At 35.2% G+C, this 22,844-nt stretch overlaps 1 protein-coding gene across 1 annotated transcript; it reads right to left on the reverse strand.

The window, feature by feature from the left end:
- Positions 1-804: 804 nt before the first annotated feature.
- abcb9 (ATP-binding cassette, sub-family B (MDR/TAP), member 9) lies at positions 805-8,680 on the reverse strand. The gene is made up of 12 exons (XM_079269701.1): positions 8,193-8,680; positions 7,322-8,004; positions 6,484-6,598; positions 5,434-5,564; positions 5,096-5,301; positions 4,815-5,012; positions 4,568-4,696; positions 4,290-4,478; positions 2,998-3,171; positions 2,616-2,775; positions 1,766-1,902; positions 805-1,684 (listed from the first exon to the last, which is right to left on the reverse strand). Exons 2-12 carry the CDS (start codon positions 8,001-8,003, stop codon positions 1,373-1,375), a joined length of 2,433 nt encoding a protein of 810 aa, XP_079125827.1. The 5' UTR covers position 8,004; positions 8,193-8,680; the 3' UTR covers positions 805-1,372.
- Positions 8,681-22,844: the final 14,164 nt, after the last annotated feature.

Raw genomic sequence — 22,844 nt, forward strand, 5'->3', positions numbered from 1 at the left:
ACTAATTGGAAGTTGGCCATTTTGATTTTTGTGTGAATTTTCCCTTGATTTCTAGTCGCTATACTGTGTGCTCACAAGTGTTACCTTTATTATAACATCAAAATTATTAAAATAGACCTTGTAGTTACATATGTACAGTCTTTTTAGTATGGGTATGCAATTTTCGAGCAGAGGCCTAAAAATAGGGCTAGGGCCCAACGGGTCAAACCCCTCCTCGGCACTCCCTTTCAAATTTGGTCATGACAATCGAAAGACCTTTGCTATTAAAAGCTTTACGTTTGATGGAACGGCGTAGCGGCCGTTTTACGTGATTCGCCATTAAACAACAAGCTGATGTATCTCCACTGGACTTTCTCAAATCTGTCCCAAACCTGTCATACTTAATAACAGTCATGACCTGAGGATGTCGACAAGCCGATTTTCACTCATCGTCATAGCGCCACCTACTGGCAACAGGAAGTCAGCGTTATGTGACAAACGGCATCAATTTACATATTTACATGATGTGGTCTATATTTGATGTAGAGCAACATCATGCATGTTTGCGCGTGTTCTCTAGCGCCACATAGTGGACACAGGAACTGGTGGAATATGTGCACTACATGATTTCCACTGTCACACAGTCCATGCATTAAAAATACGTTGAACTTTTGGGCGCGCTGTCTGGTGGTCCCGCCAGAACCCCCGACGTGCGGGAAGATGCGAGGGCCCGTACATCGCTGCTTGCAGCTTTAATTTGTGTGCGTTACCATAAAGGCCAACATGCAGTTTATTTACATATAGTTTATATTTAGTGATTTATACAATTTCATTAATTACATCTGGTCATTGATTTATCCCCATGACAGACAATCATATATCTCTGTAGTGAAGTCTATTCAACAGACAAAGGCACCCGTCTTGTCTTTGTAGTCATTACAGCACTCGTTGAATTACCAATGATGCAATTGAACAACACATTTCCACACGTGCCACTGTGAAATCCTTATAAAAGCAAAACAAAATCCAGAGGAAGACGTAAGTAAAACAACAATTTATCTGTCTGGATTGTAATGACGATTTAAAATAATTAACACAACCAGTACTACAGTACATTAACTGCAACATTTAGCCTATCATTGAAGCTGATGTATCAGTTAGTGATCGTGGACATTTGTTTCCAGTGGTAATACCAACACTCTGTGGTGTGTTATCATACATTGAAATATATTGTTTTCAGGAGTGTTTTGAGTGTTCTGTAGTGTAAATTGAGTCTGAGGATCAACTGGAATTCATCCACATAAATCCAGGAGTGTCCAAAAAATAATAATTCTGTTAAACCCTCAAAAACATCCAGCAGTGCATTCCCATTCCCACACACGGCAGTTCAATCTCAGTAGTGCACAATGCAATCTGGCTCGCTGCTGCTGCTTTGTCTCCTCCGCTGCCGTCCACCGCCAGACTTCCGGTTGACTCCGTCGGCCGGGTTGAGGACCTCCTCCCCCGTCTCGATGCCCAGAACCTGCCTCTGCACCAGCTTGCAGTAGAGCCCCCTGCCGGCCATCAGCTGAGCGTGAGACCCCTGCTCGGCCACACGGCCCCTGTCGATCACGACGATGTTGTCCGCCCTCTCCACGGTGCTGAGCCGGTGGGCGATCACCAGCACCGTGTGCTCCCGCATGATGTCGTTCAGAGCCGTCTGGACCTGCGGCAGAGAGACGCCGGCGGTCAAACAAAGTGGTCCCTGAGACAGCTCAAAGTTCACCAGCGCAGCCTTTTTACTTACGATGTGTTCGCTCTCCGCATCCAGGGCGCTGGTTGCCTCGTCCAGGATGAGAACTCGAGGGTTGCGGATGAGAGCTCTCGCGATGGCCACCCGTTGTTTCTGCCCCCCGGACAACTGGGTGCCTTTCTCACCAACATCTGGGGAAGGACATGGAGCGATAACTCAGCTGCATGACTTCATCTTTACTAGGCACTTCCTTTTTGTTAATAAAACAATAACATGTACGTAGGTACCCATAGTGCTTTTCAATACTAAGTAATATTTGAGATGTTATTGGGGACAAGATCCCGCTGAGCCTAAAGGTGAACGAGACCAGTGCAGGGAGGCTATTGTGCCAGTGCCAGTTTAAATTCTAACCCTAAAATAGTCTTTGACTCGGGTAAGTATTGCCAGCATTGTGCGAGATTCGGGCCCTTCTCGATGCTTGAGACCCCTGAAAAGCATCAACAGCAACATTTTGTCTCTGGAAAAAACGTCACTAAAATGTATTTTTAAAGCTTACTATATCCAGCCGTAGTTGTTAACCATCGTAAATATAAATTTCTGTTCCAACATCTACCGCCATCAAAACAGGAAGTCAGTCGAGAAGTAGTAAAGTTGCTTGATTTGGTCATTTGTGACATTGACGAGCGGTGCTGAAAAGTTGAGAATATTTCAACTTTTATACGCGTCTAAAAACCCCAGAGAAAGGTGTTGCACGAAGCAAGAGAGCAGCGCACGCTAGGTGCTCCATACCGTAGGAAAACAATGGTTTAGCGGGCGACACGTTTCTAGCCTTTTTTGTTGAGGAAAAATCTGAATCAGCCCCTCTTTATCAACAATACTGCCGATTGTCTCCTGTCACAATGACCTGTCTCGTAGCCTGTAGGCAGGGCCTTGATGAAATCGTGAGCATTAGCCTTGGTGGCAGCCTGCACCACATCCTCCATGGGGATGTCAGTCAGGCCGTAGGTGATGTTCTCCTCCACTGTCCGGGCAAACAGCACAGGTTCTTGGCCCACAAGGCCGACCTGCAGAAACACAGAAACAAACAGATGGTTTATGTGTGAAAGACACTTAAAATAGCTCCCGACTAAAGTTAGAAATCCCTAGAAAACCCTGACTTACAATAAGTTAAGTTGAAAAGGACTGAGGCACAGACTAGCACATTATTAGTTGTGGTCTTTTCATTCGTCGACACGTCGTCTCATCATTAACAGGGACATGTATCAATCACACTGCTATAGACGGACCTTGGAATGGAGGTAGTCGTGGCGCAAGGCGTGAACGGGCTTTCCGTCTAGCAGCACCTGGCCCTTCTGGGGAAGGTAGAAGTTTTCCAGCAGACTCACACAGGAGCTCTTCCCGCTGCCTGAAGGTCCCACAAGGGCGGTGACCTCCCCGGGCCTCAGCGTGAAGGACACCCCCTGCAAAACATTTAACGCCAATTAAACGTGAAATGTTTCATTGACTAACCCTAACCCTTCCATTCAGAAAATAAACTTCAGAAAAGAAAGTTGATAAGCAGTACCTTAAAAAAGGAAGGGCGTGGTGCTCGGTTCAAGGCTACAGGACAACTGATATTTTTGGTGTAATCGATTGCTGACATTGTTTGCATATAGACTGATTTTATTATCTTCAAATTTAAATGTTATCACATATATTCTTCAAATATAGTAATACGATAAAATGATGATTCCTCCACAACTGCATTCCTGACATGGTACAAAACCTTGTATCGTAGCTTTAAGATAAAAAATACTTAAAAAAGGGACAGAATCAAAAAGACATATTTTTCCTCACACCTGTAGTGCTATTTATTAATCTAATGTTTGAGTGCGAGTCGTCTAGTGAACAAGCTAACGTTAAGCCAAGGAGGACACCTATTATGTTCATATCCTGCACTGTCACCTAGCTGGACTTTGAAGCAATTTTCATGAAAAAAAAGCCAAACGGTGGAATTAAAACTCCCGCGTCTGTCACATGATTCCATTGGGTCGATATTTTTTAGGGTCAATTTTACTTCCCAATACGAATCAGAATCATTCGGTCCTAAAAGTTGTAAAATGCACCAATTGCCAAGTTATTCTCCTTCCTCCGTTCACGTGAATGAGGCTGGACCGAGAGGCAGTGCTTCAATGAAACGCCAGTGTGCCTGCTCGCAACAAGGTCTGATGATTGTCTTGAGTAACCAGGTCATGATTTCTGGAACGAATCGTTGCTGTTGTGTTTCCCAATATATTGGAGAGAAGCCGATATCGCCAGAGCTAGGCAATTTACAACAAATCTATCCAAATTGATAAATCGCACTAAAAGGTAAGAGAACAAATGTGTATTTTTGATTCATTTGGGGTGGACTGTCCCTTTAATGCAGATTTGAAATAAATGGCTCGCACTGATTTGTGCAAACACATGCGACATAACAGTCTAACCCTGGTATCGTCGAATACTGATCTGAGTGAATTAGAACACTTGACCCCGCCTGGAGCCAAACCGATCACTTTTGAATCGTGTGAAGAGTTATACAGAGTTTATCAACGCGCACCTTGAGAATATCAATGTCGGGACGCGTCGGGTAGGCAAACGTGATGTCTTTAAATTCAACCACACCGGCACACGTGTCTGGAGCCTCTGTGCCCTCTGCCAGGTGTTTGGGGTTCCTGTCCAGGTACTCGAAAACTTTCTCGGCAGCCCCAACTCCCTGCATGAGGCCCGTGTACACCGATGCAATGCTCTGGAAGATGAAACCGCACACACCGTCAGTTAGAGGGGATTTGTGGCTTCAGACATGCGTGAAAGAAATGAATAAAACGGATGAAATACCTCCAGACATTCCCCCAGTTCGAGCATGTATATGAAAAAAGATATCAAGGCACCGCCACTCATCTGACCGGTTACTACAAGATGGCCGCCGTAGTAGAGGATAGCAACCTCTAAAGCAAGCTCAGAGATCTGAAAAAAACAACACACAAGCCCACACTGTGACACGCATGTATGAATGAATCACCAGTATTTGTACAGATTTGGAGCGCTGCGTCTTCGTCCGAAGGGGCCGACCGCCGATACCTACCGAACTGGACCACACGTAGCCAGCGTAGGCCAGGGCTTGTTTTTTGTTGAGCTGGAACATGACCAACAGCTTGCCGTAGTAGGAGTCGGCCTCCTTGCCCTCGTTGGCGAAGCTCCGCACCGTCCTCATGGCCGATATGGTCTCCTCCGCCACCTTATTGGCCTCCGCGAGGACCGTTTGCACCTCTTTTGTCAATTTCTGAAGGAAAAAAAAAAGAGGTCACAAATACAAATTAGATTGTATCTGCCAATGAAACGCAGACGTAAAAGAATCTCCTTCACCTTGTAGTAATCGCCATAAAATTTGGAGACGAGGCTGAGGAAAGGGAAGCCCATGACGGCCACCAGTGTGAGCTTCCAGGAAATCCCGAACATGAAGATAGAGAAGCCGGCGCCCTTGACCACGCTCCGCAGGAAGATGTTGATATTCACGGAGATGAGGTCGCTCACTTGGGTGGTGTCGGCCGACAGGCGTGAAATGATGTCACCTGCAGGGTGATGCGGGCAGGTAACAACATTAAAAGAGCAGCCCTTTTGTCGGAGAAGCCCCGCCCCCTGCGGCATACAAGGGGAGAAATCAATAATACAGGAGGGATGGATGTATAGTGTTCCGATATCACCTGTATGGTTTTCATCGAAAAAGGCAATTTCCTGCCTCATCAGAGTTCGAAAGAGATGGTTCCTGAGCCGGAGGTTTAACTTGCCAAACATCAGAGTGAAGACTCCGCCGCGTACCCCCATCGCCAGAGAACTGAGGAGAGGGTGAAGGTGTCGTAAGGCATTCCAGTCTGGTTTGGCATAAGGGACGTCGCGGCTATCAATCTAGTGGAGCGGCTTAGCCACATGTTATTATATATCATCACGCTCTCCTTCCTGACCCCCCTCCTCTGTGTGCCACCCAACGATGGCAAAATGCCAAAGCAATTATGAATTCTGTTACGATAAAGAAAACAGTAGAATCCTAGTTTACTTTTGTGTAAACAAATACCCGTGTCACCGTTTGTGGATCTGTAAGTGTCTCTCTCAGGCAACTTGTTTTAGTTTGAAAATGCACACAATGCTCAACATCAAAAGTCGGGCTGTTCCGATATCAGGTTTTCACGACACGATTATTGCGATATCTATAGAAAATGTGCAAAATAAAAATATTATAAATCTGTCAGTCAAATTAATTAGATTAAAATATAAAAGTGTAGGGAGGTGGAGAAAGTCTGTAACTGTATGTATATAATGATTTAAAGGGCCAGTGTGTCGGATTTGACGCCATCTAGCGGCGAGGTTGCAGATTGCAACCAAACTGAAACCTCGTGTGCCAAGCGCATTGGAGAACTACGGTGGCCGACACAAAAAACGCGTTTGTTTTGTCTGTTCTGGGCTTCCGTAGGACACGGTGGTGCAACATGGAGGACTCTGCGAAGAGGACTCGCTCCCTATGTAGCCATAAATGGCTCATTCTAAAAAGATATTATTATTATTATTATTTCCCGGCAATTAATTACCAAAGTAAACATTATTATATTTCTGTCAACGGATCCCCCCCCCCCCGAAATGCTGCACACTGGGCCTTTAAATTAAGGGAAGAAGCGCTGATTATTGACACGATATTATCAAATGTGAGTTACGAACATGATATCAATATTTGGTTTCTTAAACAACCTTCGGATACTCACCTGGCTAAGGCCAGCACTGCCAGTATGATCATAGGCTTAGCTAAGTACTCCATGCTCTGGTGAACCACGATGCCGTCTATTGCTTCCCCATAGTAGTACGGTATGAAGGCCTCACCTGCAGGTTCAAAGAGAGGGGCCCAAATGTAATGGAAGGGCCGTCCACACACACACACACACCCCCACACACAGGTGTTTCGGGGTCTTTGTGGAACTGACTATTCGTACGTGGAATGAGCTTTCCTACGGGTCATCAATTATTAAGATGCTTCAGGACAACTTAGACAATCATAACCTCTGATGTTCAATACAATTAGGTTAAACGTCAGGCTGAAACAACAAGTCACTGAATCAATTACTTAATTGACAAAAAAATGAATTGTCAACCATTTAGTTATTTGGGTCGTGAGAAGAAAAAAAAAATCAGAAAAAAGCCCCCTTGGGATCTAGAAGAATGTCCCTTACATTGACATTTATTCTATTTTCTGATATTTCAATATCCAAATGATTAATTGATAAAATAACGCAGACTAAGAACAATAAAAGTCAAAAAGTAATGAAAGTGAGTTGCAGGTATTGTTAAAAGGCTCATAATTGACTCTGTTAGGGAGTCGCATTGAGGGCGAGGTGACATTTTATGGAGCACCGAAATAAGGAGGGAAAAAATGAAAGCAGTTGAATGCTTTAATCTTGACATTGAACTCCTGATGAGAGCAGGAGCTAACTGTTGTGTAATCTGGAATGAGTAACAGTCATTACGTGTGGGCTCAGTACTCAGCTGTTGAGCTATTGCACATCCTGACACTGGACGGGTTAATGCTACTACGTCGAGGACACTCACACACGGCAGAGATGAGGAGGAAGAGGACGGCTACAGACAGCAGCCTACCATCCTTCCTGCAGTAGGTCAGCAGACGTCCGAGTGTCGCCCCAGATCCGATCTTCTCCTGGCTTGTCCCCTTCTCCTCTTCCTCCTCCTCCATCTTCCTCTCACAGCCAACCTCCTGCTCCTCCTCACCAGCTGCCCCCAGCAGCCTTTCAGTGTCCTTACAGCCCCGTCCTCCCCTACCACTGCTGCTGTCACCGTTGGGACTAAACTGGGACTCCTTCCCCAGCAGTCTCCAGAGCAGCACGACACACAGAGAGGAGGCGCAAGTCCAACATATCAGGCTCAGGGACCAGGGCCGTTGGGTGAGAGGCTCTAGCTCAGTCAGCATCAGCAACTTAGTCAGGGCGTAGGTGATGAGGATCAGGGAGATGAAGACGACGGGGGTGGAGAGTTTGGCGACCCTCTGCGGGCCGTCCCGTCTATTCCACGAGACCCCTACGGAGGCTCCCAGCAGGAGGGAGGCTCTGAGCAGCACAGTCCCCCAGAGGTCCAATGCCGACTGGAGAATGTGTAAATTCAGGACCTCCTTTTTGAACACGCCCACGTGTGATCCGTGTGTGTACAGGACCGTGGTGACAATCACGTCCAGCAGGACGTACAACACGGTGCAGCTCACAGCTACTTTGACGCCCATACTGGTGATCAGGACAGAGTTACACACAAAGTTATCACAAGCACTACCGGTGTTCAATAACAACTCCACTTCAAGTGGACACAATGACAAACACTGCCCGAAATCATTCTATTTTATTGTAAAATCCCACGGAAGAAGCTGAAATGACAAAACCAAATAGTAATATTTTGATTATTCATTTCCACTTACTTTTATTCTGAAGGGTGCACTTCCGGTCTTGACTGGCACTTTAAAATGGGGGGCAAAACACGGAGTAGTCCTACAATAAGGAGTTAAACGTGAGACGTCACTGAGCTGTCAATGATTGTCCAGTAAATGTTGCACTAGCTTAATCATTAGCTACGTAAGTAACGTTACAGGCTTACGAACGCGCCCATGTTCTTAAAGCCCTTACTGTCCAGCCAGGTGTCCACGTGAACATAACATCAATATAGTCTCTCTATTCACTACAAATACACAGCAACGTACACGGGGTTCCCCTAAGAGACGGCATCCACCTGTACAACTGCGTCAAGTTATGTTTGAGAGAGAGGGAATGGACATTGGAGTGAAGAAGTGGACACCGGTATCAAAGATCGTCTCTGCTACAAGAGGTTTGCGACTTGGCAGCTCTGACAGCCACGTTTATCTGTGCAGAGGCAGCATAGAAGTACATTACAAATACATCCGCATTCGATGTACACACAAAGCTGCTCGTGGAAGCAGGGAATTCAGTGACATTGAAAAAGGAGTTCATACTCTCACATTTTCAGCCAGCGTCCCGATGTGTTTAAAACTAGACTTGACGTTTCACACTTATCCTATAATTTGGAATTCCGCGTCCGCTCGGCAAATTTGTAATTGGAATCTGTGTAAAGTGTTCCCGGACACATTCACACAAATCCCATGAATTAAGAGATGCACTCCAAAGAGAGTTAAGTGTAAAACGAGGCAGGAGTAAACATCTTTTGTGTTTTACCTCTCTGATCACAGTTGTTGCGGAAGTGAACGTGTGTAGCCCCTCCCACCAGATATTTTAGCGAGTGTTCAAGAGCACCAATTATATTAAAAGTTCCGCAATAGGAGAGGAAAGTGAGGTTCTGTTAAACTCCAGTTAAATACAACAAATGTAATGCTGTTATGATATTGGTGTCCAAATGATAGTTTGTCACGATAAACTCATAACATGGAACTAAAAACAGTACTTTGAGTTCCTGTAGGCGCAATGGAGATCCATAGCATTAATACTAATTGATTAAATGTGAGATTGGATTACTCAGAAACTACACGGTAAAAGCAGTGAATAGTATTTGTGCAATTGGTCTAAGAAGTACTTAGTCCAAAAATGTAAGGTTCATAAATCACTTATGTAAGAAATGTTTTTTTTTTTATCCCTCATCAAAGTTTTTATGAAAAGGTTTATTTATATTCTCCAAAAGGAACTGGCTAATTCCAGAGGTACACAGTGAAAGAAGTTCGTAGTATTTGTGCATGTAGTCTAAGTAGTACTAAATCCAAATACTCTGATCCTTAATCGCAACTAATGGAAGTGAAACCACACGCCATTCCCTTACTTTGAAATCCGGACCGGAACATTTCCTTGGTAGTATTTGCGGTAGCTTTAAATTGGCTGAATATAAACATCGAACAAAAAGTTCGGAAATTAGTGTTTGGTAGATTATATCTCTGTTGTAACGATGCTTCTTGGCAATAAATGTTATACCGTGGAAAGCCTGTTTATTTACCTTTCAAACGGTGACACAGTTGTAAGGATCATGCATTTGTGGGATGAGCAGCACAGCTGAGTATGTGGGTTGCACCCATGAAAAATTTGCCAAATCTTCTCTGCCAAAGAGCTTATTCTGCTGTTGCTGTTGATTCTTGTTTGGTGGATTGGATGATTGAAGTCTATTAGTAACAAGGAAGAAACAAGACATATTGGCAATTTCACAATTTATTCATTTGACAAACAGGAGCCTCAGTAGAGTGTGGAAGAACCACACACAGCCACACCAGCCTGGCTCCTCCTCCTCATGCTGGTCAACAGCCTGGCTCCTCCTCCTCACGCTGGTCACCAGCCTGGCTCCTCCTCCTCACGCTGGTCACCAGCCTGGCTCCTCCTCCTCATGCTGGTCACCAGCCTGGCTCCTCCTCCTCACGCTGCTCACCAGCCTGGCTCCTCCTCCTCACGCTGGTCACCAGCCTGGCTCCTCCTCCTCACGCTGGTCACCAGCCTGGCTCCTCACGCTGGTCACCAGCCTGGCTCCTCATGCTGGTCACCAGCCTGGCTCCTCCTCCTCCTCATGCTGGTCACCAGCCTGGTTCCTCCTCCTCATGCTGGTCACCAGCCTGGCTCCTCCTCCTCACGCTGGTCACCAGCCTGGCTCCTCCTCCTCATGCTGGTCACCAGCCTGGCTCCTCCTCCTTACGCTGGTCACCAGCCTGGCTCCTCCTCCTCACGCTGGTCACCAGCCTGGCTCCTCCTCCTCACGCTGGTCACCAGCCTGGCTCCTCCTCCTCACGCTGGTCACCAGCCTGGCTCCTCCTCCTCATGCTGGTCACCAGCCTGGCTCCTCCTCCTCACGCTGGTCACCAGCCTGGCTCCTCCTCCTCACGCTGGTCACCAGCCTGGCTCCTCCTCCTCATGCTGGTCACCAGGCTCACACACTGCTGTGGGATGCATTCCACTCCTCAAACAGGATTTGTCGCAATTCAGCCAACGTGGTTGTGTTGGTCACTCTGGCACGAACGGCACGCCCAAGCTGATCCCACAAGTGTTCACTTGGTTGAGGTCAGGACTGCTGGCAGGACATTCCATCCTCTCCACTCCCACATTCTGGAGGTCGTCTCTGATAAACCTCTCTGTGGGGGCGAGCATCTTCATCTTGGAGGATGGAGTTCGGTTCCAGACTGGAGAAATGGGATTGCCACTGGTTGCAGAATCTCATCTCGATATCTCTCTGCATTGAGATTGCCTCCAATGAAGACGAGCCTCGTTGTTCCAGTGATGGAGACACCATCACACTGCCTCCACCAGAAGGTGTTCCTCTATCGGTGCAGCAATCAGCATAGCGTTCTCCCCGTCTCCTCCACACTGTGACCCTACGATCCAACTTCATTCGGCAGAATCTGGACTCATGGCTGAACATAACGTTCCTCCACATGTTCAGGTTCCAGTGCAGGTGTTGCAGACACCGGCGCAAACGGGCCTGACGGTCAACAGCAACAGCAGAATAAGCTGTTTGGCAGAGAAGATTTGGCAAATTTTTCATGGGCGCAACCCACATACTCAGCTGTGCTGCTCATCCCACAAAAGCATGTTCCTTATGAATGTGTATTGATGAGTATTATTATTATTATTATTATTATTATGAGTATTATTATCTACTGTATATCCTGTATATTTAATTTGCTGTTCATTTGTTTTATACATGATGTTTTAGGGGCATTTTGTTTTAGTACATTTTAGTATTCAGTTGTATTTCTTCAATAAAATATCTTGAAAGCATCACTCTGACTGTCTTTACTTTAGGGGTAGTAATACATAGAATATTCAATTTGCAAACATTTATATATGCTCAGCTGGACGCTTACACATCTGTACAATAAACATCTATTGTTGTGCCTTAATATCAGTAAAACTAGAGCATAATATTTGGAGATTAGTATCTTATTTGCATAATTACTTCAAAATAAAAGATTCCATCTTGATTCTTAGATGTGAAGCACTTTGTGTTGATGCATGAATGCTATTACTAATAAACTAGTATTGTTTTATGGACACATTCTGTAGCTAATCATTTGAATTTAGTACTGGAGGTTTAGTTTGGGTAATGTGGGAATCGAACTGCTTCATGTTGGAAGAGCTTCTGGTCATGAAGATGTCTTCTACGGGTATACGCAGCTGGACTTCGCAGGTTTACGTTGTGTGCAGTCACACTAACCATTCGGCCACGGAATGTAACCGTCGCTTGGAGCATGAAAACAAGTATATATGGCTTCGATTAGACAGAAGCGATGATGTGTGGAGGACGAAATTGTTTTTAAGTATAAATGAATGCATTAATAAATGTATAAATGAATACAGGATGCATTAATACATGTATAAATGAATACAGGATGCAATAATAAATGTATAAATGAATACAGGATGCATTAATAAATGTATAAATGAATACAGGATGCAATAATAAATGTATAAATGAATACAGGATGCAATAATAAATGTATAAATGAATACAGGATGCATTAATAAATGTATAAATGAATACAGGATGCAATAATAAATGTATAAATGAATACAGGATGCAATAATAAATGTAAAATGAATACAGGATGCATTAATAAATGTATAAATGAATACAGGATGCAATAATACATGTATAAATGAATACAGGATGCATTAATAAATGTAAAATGAATACAGGATGCATTAATAAATGTATAAATGAATACAGGATGCAATAATACATGTATAAATGAATACAGGATGCATTAATAAATGTAAAATGAATACAGGATGCATTAATAAATGTATAAATGAATACAGGATGCATTAATACATTTATAAATGAATACAGGATGCATTAATACATTTATAAATGAATACAGGATGCAATAATACATATATAAATGAATACAGGATGCAATAATACATTTATAAATGAATACAGGATGCAATAATACATTTATAAATGAATACAGGATGCAATAATACATGTATAAATGAATACAGGATGCATTAATAAATGTAAAATGAATACAGGATGCATTAATAAATGTATAAATGAATACAGGATGCAATAATAAATGTATAAATGAATACAGGATGCATTAATAAATGTATAAATGAATACAGGATGCAATAATACATGTATAAATGAATACAGGATGCATTACTAAATGTAAAATGAATACAGGATGCATTAATAAATGTATAAATGAATACAGGATGCAATAATACATGTATAATGAATACAGGATGCATTAATAAATGTAAAATGAATACAGGATGCATTAATAAATGTATAATGAATACAGGATGCAATAATACATGTATAAATGAATACAGGATGCATTAATAAATGTAAAATGAATACAGGATGCATTAATAAATGTATAAATGAATACAGGATGCATTAATACATTTATAAATGAATACAGGATGCAATAATACATGTATAAATGAATAGAGGATGCATTAATAAATGTAAAATGAATACAGGATGCAATAATAAATGTATAAATGCAATAATAAATGTATTAATGAATACAGGATGCAATAATAAATGTATAAATGAATACAGGATGCATTAATAAATGTAAAATGAATACAGGATGCATTAATAAATGTAAAATGAATACAGGATGCATTAATAAATGTATAAATGAATACAGGATGCATTAATACATTTATAAATGAATACAGGATGCAATAATACATGTATAAATGAATAGAGGATGCATTAATAAATGTAAAATGAATACAGGATGCAATAATAAATGTATAAATGCAATAATAAATGTATTAATGAATACAGGATGCAATAATTAATGTATAAATGAATACAGGATGCATTAATAAATGTAAAATGAATACAGGATGCATTAATAAATGTATAAATGAATACAGGATGCAATAATACATGTATAAATGAATACAGGATGCATTAATACATGTATAAATGAATACAGGATGCATTAATACATTTATAAATGAATACAGGATGCAATAATACATGTATAAATGAATACAGGATGCATTAATAAATGTAAAATGAATACAGGATGCATTAATAAATGTATAAATGAATACAGGATGCATTAATAAATGTATAAATGAATACAGGATGCAATAATAAATGTATAAATGAATACAGGATGCATTAATAAATGTATAAATGAATACAGGATGCAATAATAAATGAATAAATGAATACAGGATGCATTAATAAATGTATAAATGAATACAGGATGCAATAATAAATGTATAAATGAATACAGGATGCAATAATAAATGTATAAATGAATACAGGATGCAATAATAAATGTATAAATGAATACAGGATGCAATAATAAATGTAAAATGAATACAGGATGCAATAATAAATGTATAAATGAATACAGGATGCAATAATAAATGTATAAATGAATACAGGATGCATTAATAAATGTATAAATGAATACAGGATGCAATAATACATGTATAAATGAATACAGGATGCATTAATAAATGTAAAATGAATACAGGATGCAATAATAAATGTATAAATGAATACAGGATGCAATAATAAATGTATAAATGAATACAGGATGCATTAATACATGTATAAATGAATACAGGATGCATTAATAAATGTATAAATGAATACAGGATGCAATAATCAATGTATAAATGAATACAGGATGCATTAATACATGTATAAATGAATACAGGATGCATTAATAAATGTATAAATGAATACAGGATGCATTAATAAATGTATAAATGAATACAGGATGCATTAATACATGTATAAATGAATACAGGATGCATTAATAAATGTATAAATGAATACAGGATGCAATAATCAATGTATAAATGAATACAGGATGCATTAATACATGTATAAATGAATACAGGATGCATTAATAAATGTATAAATGAATACAGGATGCAATAATAAATGTATAAATGAATACAGGATGCAATAATACATGTATAAATGAATACAGGATGCATTAATAAATGTAAAATGAATACAGGATGCATTAATAAATGTATAAATGAATACAGGATGCAATAATAAATTTATAAATGAATACAGGATGCAATAATACATGTATAAATGAATACAGGATGCATTAATAAATGTAAAATGAATACAGGATGCATTAATAAATGTATAAATGAATACAGGATGCATTAATAAATGTATAAATGAATACAGGATGCAATAATAAATGTATAAATGAATACAGGATGCATTAATAAATGTATAAATGAATACAGGATGCAATAATACATGTATAAATGAATACAGGATGCATTAATAAATGTAAAATGAATACAGGATGCAATAATAAATGTATAAATGAATACAGGATGCAATAATAAATGTATAAATGAATACAGGATGCATTAATACATGTATAAATGAATACAGGATGCATTAATAAATGTATAAATGAATACAGGATGCAATAATCAATGTATAAATGAATACATGATGCATTAATACATGTATAAATGAATACAGGATGCATTAATAAATGTATAAATGAATACAGGATGCATTAATAAATGTATAAATGAATACAGGATGCATTAATACATGTATAAATGAATACAGGATGCATTAATAAATGTATAAATGAATACAGGATGCAATAATCAATGTATAAATGAATACAGGATGCATTAATACATGTATAAATGAATACAGGATGCATTAATAAATGTATAAATGAATACAGGATGCAATAATAAATGTATAAATGAATACAGGATGCAATAATACATGTATAAATGAATACAGGATGCATTAATAAATGTAAAATGAATACAGGATGCATTAATAAATGTATAAATGAATACAGGATGCAATAATAAATTTATAAATGAATACAGGATGCAATAATACATGTATAAATGAATACAGGATGCATTAATAAATGTAAAATGAATACAGGATGCATTAATAAATGTATAAATGAATACAGGATGCATTAATAAATGTATAAATGAATACAGGATGCAATAATAAATGTATAAATGAATACAGGATGAATTAATAAATGTATAAATGAATACAGGATGCAATAATACATGTATAAATGAATACAGGATGCATTAATAAATGTAAAATGAATACAGGATGCATTAATAAATGTATAAATGAATACAGGATGCAATAATACATGTATAAATAAATACAGGATGCATTAATAAATGTAAAATGAATACAGGATGCATTAATACATGTATAAATGAATACAGGATGCATTAATAAATGTATAAATGAATACAGGATGCATTAATAAATGTATAAATGAATACAGGATGCATTAATACATGTATAAATGAATACAGGATGCATTAATAAATGTATAAATGAATACAGGATGCAATAATCAATGTATAAATGAATACAGGATGCATTAATACATGTATAAATGAATACAGGATGCATTAATAAATGTATAAATGAATACAGGATGCATTAATAAATGTATAAATGAATACAGGATGCAATAATCAATGTATAAATGAATACAGGATGCATTAATACATGTATAAATGAATACAGGATGCATTAATAAATGTATAAATGAATACAGGATGCAATAATAAATGTATAAATGAATACAGGATGCAATAATACATGTATAAATGAATACAGGATGCATTAATAAATGTAAAATGAATACAGGATGCATTAATAAATGTATAAATGAATACAGGATGCAATAATAAATTTATAAATGAATACAGGATGCAATAATACATGTATAAATGAATACAGGATGCATTAATAAATGTAAAATGAATACAGGATGCATTAATAAATGTATAAATGAATACAGGATGCATTAATAAATGTATAAATGAATACAGGATGCAATAATAAATGTATAAATGAATACAGGATGAATTAATAAATGTATAAATGAATACAGGATGCAATAATACATGTATAAATGAATACAGGATGCATTAATAAATGTAAAATGAATACAGGATGCATTAATAAATGTATAAATGAATACAGGATGCAATAATACATGTATAAATAAATACAGGATGCATTAATAAATGTAAAATGAATACAGGATGCATTAATAAATGTATAAATGAATACAGGATGCAATAATAAATGTATAAATGAATACAGGATGCATTAATAAATGTATAAATGAATACAGGATGCAATAATACATGTATAAATGAATACAGGATGCATTAATAAATGTAAAATGAATACAGGATGCAATAATAAATGTATAAATGAATACAGGATGCAATAATAAATGTATAAATGAATACAGGATGCATTAATAAATGTATAAATGAATACAGGATGCAATAATACATGTATAAATGAATACAGGATGCATTAATAAATGTAAAATGAATACAGGATGCAATAATAAATGTATAAATGAATACAGGATGCAATAATAAATGTATAAATGAATACAGGATGCATTAATACATGTATAAATGAATACAGGATGCATTAATAAATGTATAAATGAATACAGGATGCAATAATCAATGTATAAATGAATACAGGATGCATTAATACATGTATAAATGAATACAGGATGCATTAATAAATGTATAAATGAATACAGGATGCATTAATAAATGTATAAATGAATACAGGATGCATTAATACATGTATAAATGAATACAGGATGCATTAATAAATGTATAAATGAATACAGGATGCAATAATCAATGTATAAATGAATACAGGATGCATTAATACATGTATAAATGAATACAGGATGCATTAATAAATGTATAAATGAATACAGGATGCAATAATAAATGTATAAATGAATACAGGATGCAATAATACATGTATAAATGAATACAGGATGCATTAATAAATGTAAAATGAATACAGGATGCATTAATAAATGTATAAATGAATACAGGATGCAATAATAAATTTATAAATGAATACAGGATGCAATAATACATGTATAAATGAATACAGGATGCATTAATAAATGTAAAATGAATACAGGATGCATTAATAAATGTATAAATGAATACAGGATGCATTACTAAATGTATAAATGAATACAGGATGCAATAATAAATGTATAAATGAATACAGGATGCATTAATAAATGTATAAATGAATACAGGATGCAATAATACATGTATAAATGAATACAGGATGCATTAATAAATGTAAAATGAATACAGGATGCAATAATAAATGTATAAATGAATACAGGATGCAATAATAAATGTATAAATGAATACAGGATGCATTAATACATGTATAAATGAATACAGGATGCATTAATAAATGTATAAATGAATACAGGATGCAATAATCAATGTATAAATGAATACATGATGCATTAATACATGTATAAATGAATACAGGATGCATTAATAAATGTATAAATGAATACAGGATGCATTAATAAATGTATAAATGAATACAGGATGCATTAATACATGTATAAATGAATACAGGATGCATTAATAAATGTATAAATGAATACAGGATGCAATAATCAATGTATAAATGAATACAGGATGCATTAATACATGTATAAATGAATACAGGATGCATTAATAAATGTATAAATGAATACAGGATGCAATAATAAATGTATAAATGAATACAGGATGCAATAATACATGTATAAATGAATACAGGATGCATTAATAAATGTAAAATGAATACAGGATGCATTAATAAATGTATAAATGAATACAGGATGCAATAATAAATTTATAAATGAATACAGGATGCAATAATACATGTATAAATGAATACAGGATGCATTAATAAATGTAAAATGAATACAGGATGCATTAATAAATGTATAAATGAATACAGGATGCATTAATAAATGTATAAATGAATACAGGATGCAATAATAAATGTATAAATGAATACAGGATGAATTAATAAATGTATAAATGAATACAGGATGCAATAATACATGTATAAATGAATACAGGATGCATTAATAAATGTAAAATGAATACAGGATGCATTAATAAATGTATAAATGAATACAGGATGCAATAATACATGTATAAATAAATACAGGATGCATTAATAAATGTAAAATGAATACAGGATGCATTAATAAATGTATAAATGAATACAGGATGCATTAATACATGTATAAATGAATACAGGATGCATTAATACATGTATAAATGAATACAGGATGCATTAATAAATGTATAAATGAATACAGGATGCAATAATACATGTATAAATGAATACAGGATGCATTAATAAATGTAAAATGAATACAGGATGCATTAATAAATGTATAAATGAATACAGGATGCAATAATAAATTTATAAATGAATACAGGATGCAATAATACATGTATAAATGAATACAGGATGCATTAATAAATGTAAAATGAATACAGGATGCATTAATAAATGTATAAATGAATACAGGATGCATTAATAAATGTATAAATGAATACAGGATGCAATAATAAATGTATAAATGAATACAGGATGAATTAATAAATGTATAAATGAATACAGGATGCAATAATACATGTATAAATGAATACAGGATGCATTAATAAATGTAAAATGAATACAGGATGCATTAATAAATGTATAAATGAATACAGGATGCAATAATACATGTATAAATAAATACAGGATGCATTAATAAATGTAAAATGAATACAGGATGCATTAATAAATGTATAAATGAATACAGGATGCAATAATACATGTATAAATGAATACAGGATGCATTAATAAATGTAAAATGAATACAGGATGCATTAATAAATGCATAAATGAATACAGGATGCAATAATACATGTATAAATGAATACAGGATGCAATAATACATGTATAAATGAATACAGGATGCATTAATAAATGTAAAATGAATACAGGATGCAATAATAAATGTATAAATGAATACAGGATGCATTAATACATGTATAAATGAATACAGGATGCAATAATCAATGTATAAATGAATACAGGATGCATTAATACATGTATAAATGAATACAGGATGCATTAATAAATGTATAAATGAATACAGGATGCAATAATAAATGTATGAATGAATACAGGATGCAATAATAAATGTAAAATGAATACAGGATGCATTAATACATGTATAAATGAATACAGGATGCATTAATAAATGTATAAATGAATACAGGATGCAATAATAAATGTATAAATGAATACAGGATGCATTAATAAATGTATAAATGAATACAGGATGCAATAATAAATGTATAAATGAATACAGGATGCAATAATAAATGTATAAATGAATACAGGATGCATTAATACATGTATAAATGAATACAGGATGCATTAATAAATGTATAAATGAATACAGGATGCATTAATAAATGTATAAATGAATACAGGATGCATTAATACATGTATAAATGAATACAGGATGCATTAATAAATGTATAAATGAATACAGGATGCAATAATCAATGTATAAATGAATACAGGATGCATTAATACATGTATAAATGAATACAGGATGCATTAATACATGTATAAATGAATACAGGATGCATTAATAAATGTATAAATGAATACAGGATGCAATAATAAATGTATAAATGAATACAGGATGCAATAATACATGTATAAATGAATACAGGATGCATTAATAAATGTATAAATGAATACAGGATGCAATAATAAATTTATAAATGAATACAGGATGCAATAATACATGTATAAATGAATACAGGATGCATTAATAAATGTAAAATGAATACAGGATGCATTAATAAATGTATAAATGAATACAGGATGCATTAATAGATGTATAAATGAATACAGGATGCAATAATAAATGTATAAATGAATACAGGATGAATTAATAAATGTATAAATGAATACAGGATGCAATAATACATGTATAAATGAATACAGGATGCATTAATAAATGTAAAATGAATACAGGATGCATTAATACATGTATAAATGAATACAGGATGCAATAATACATGTATAAATAAATACAGGATGCATTAATAAATGTAAAATGAATACAGGATGCATTAATAAATGTATAAATGAATACAGGATGCAATAATACATGTATAAATGAATACAGGATGCAATAATACATGTATAAATGAATACAGGATGCAATAATACATGTATAAATTAATACAGGATGCAATAATACATGTATAAATGAATACAGGATGCATTAATAAATGTAAAATGAATACAGGATGCAATAATAAATGTATAAATGAATACAGGATGCATTAATAAATGTATAAATGAATACAGGATGCAATAATCAATGTATGAATGAATACAGGATGCAATAATACATGTATAAATGAATACAGGATGCATTAATAAATGTAAAATGAATACAGGATGCATTAATACATGTATAAATGAATACAGGATGCATTAATACATGTATAAATGAATACAGGATGCAATAATAAATGTATGAATGAATACAGGATGCATTAATAAATGTGTAAATGAATACAGGATGCAATAATAAATGTATAAATGAATACAGGATGCATTAATAAATGTATAAATGAATACAGGATGCAATAATACATGTATAAATGAATACAGGATGCATTAATACATGTAAAATAATACAGGATGCATTAATAAATGTATAAATGAATACAGGATGCAATAATACATGTATGAATGAATACAGGATGCATTAATACATGTAAAATGAATACAGGATGCATTAATAAATGTATAAATGAATACAGGATGCAATAATACATGTATAAATGAATACAGGATGCATTAATAAATGTAAAATGAATACAGGATGCAATAATACATGTATAAATGAATACAGGATGCATTAATAAATGTATAAATGAATACAGGATGGAATAATACATGTATAAATGAATACAGGATGCATTAATACATTTATAAATGAATACAGGATGCAATAATACATGTATAAATGAATACAGGATGCATTAATACATTTATAAATGAATACAGGATGCAATAATACATGTATAAATGAATAGAGGATGCAATAATAAATGTATAAATGAATACAGGATGAATTAATACATGTATAAATGAATACAGGATGCAATAATACATGTATAAATGAATACAGGATGCATTAATAAATGTAAAATGAATACAGGATGCATTAATACATGTATAAATGAATACAGGATGCAATAATACATGTATAAATAAATACAGGATGCATTAATAAATGTAAAATGAATACAGGATGCATTAATAAATGTATAAATGAATACAGGATGCAATAATACATGTATAAATGAATACAGGATGCAATAATACATGTATAAATGAATACAGGATGCAATAATACATGTATAAATTAATACAGGATGCAATAATACATGTATAAATGAATACAGGATGCATTAATAAATGTAAAATGAATACAGGATGCAATAATAAATGTATAAATGAATACAGGATGCATTAATAAATGTATAAATGAATACAGGATGCAATAATCAATGTATGAATGAATACAGGATGCAATAATACATGTATAAATGAATACAGGATGCATTAATAAATGTAAAATGAATACAGGATGCATTAATACATGTATAAATGAATACAGGATGCATTAATACATGTATAAATGAATACAGGATGCAATAATAAATGTATGAATGAATACAGGATGCATTAATAAATGTGTAAATGAATACAGGATGCAATAATAAATGTATAAATGAATACAGGATGCATTAATAAATGTATAAATGAATACAGGATGCAATAATACATGTATAAATGAATACAGGATGCATTAATACATGTAAAATAATACAGGATGCATTAATAAATGTATAAATGAATACAGGATGCAATAATACATGTATGAATGAATACAGGATGCATTAATACATGTAAAATGAATACAGGATGCATTAATAAATGTATAAATGAATACAGGATGCAATAATACATGTATAAATGAATACAGGATGCATTAATAAATGTAAAATGAATACAGGATGCAATAATACATGTATAAATGAATACAGGATGCATTAATAAATGTATAAATGAATACAGGATGGAATAATACATGTATAAATGAATACAGGATGCATTAATACATTTATAAATGAATACAGGATGCAAT

Source organism: Melanostigma gelatinosum (genome assembly GCF_949748355.1).
Source record: "Melanostigma gelatinosum genome assembly, chromosome: 6".
In the NCBI taxonomy this organism is placed as follows: domain Eukaryota; kingdom Metazoa; phylum Chordata; class Actinopteri; order Perciformes; family Zoarcidae; genus Melanostigma; species Melanostigma gelatinosum.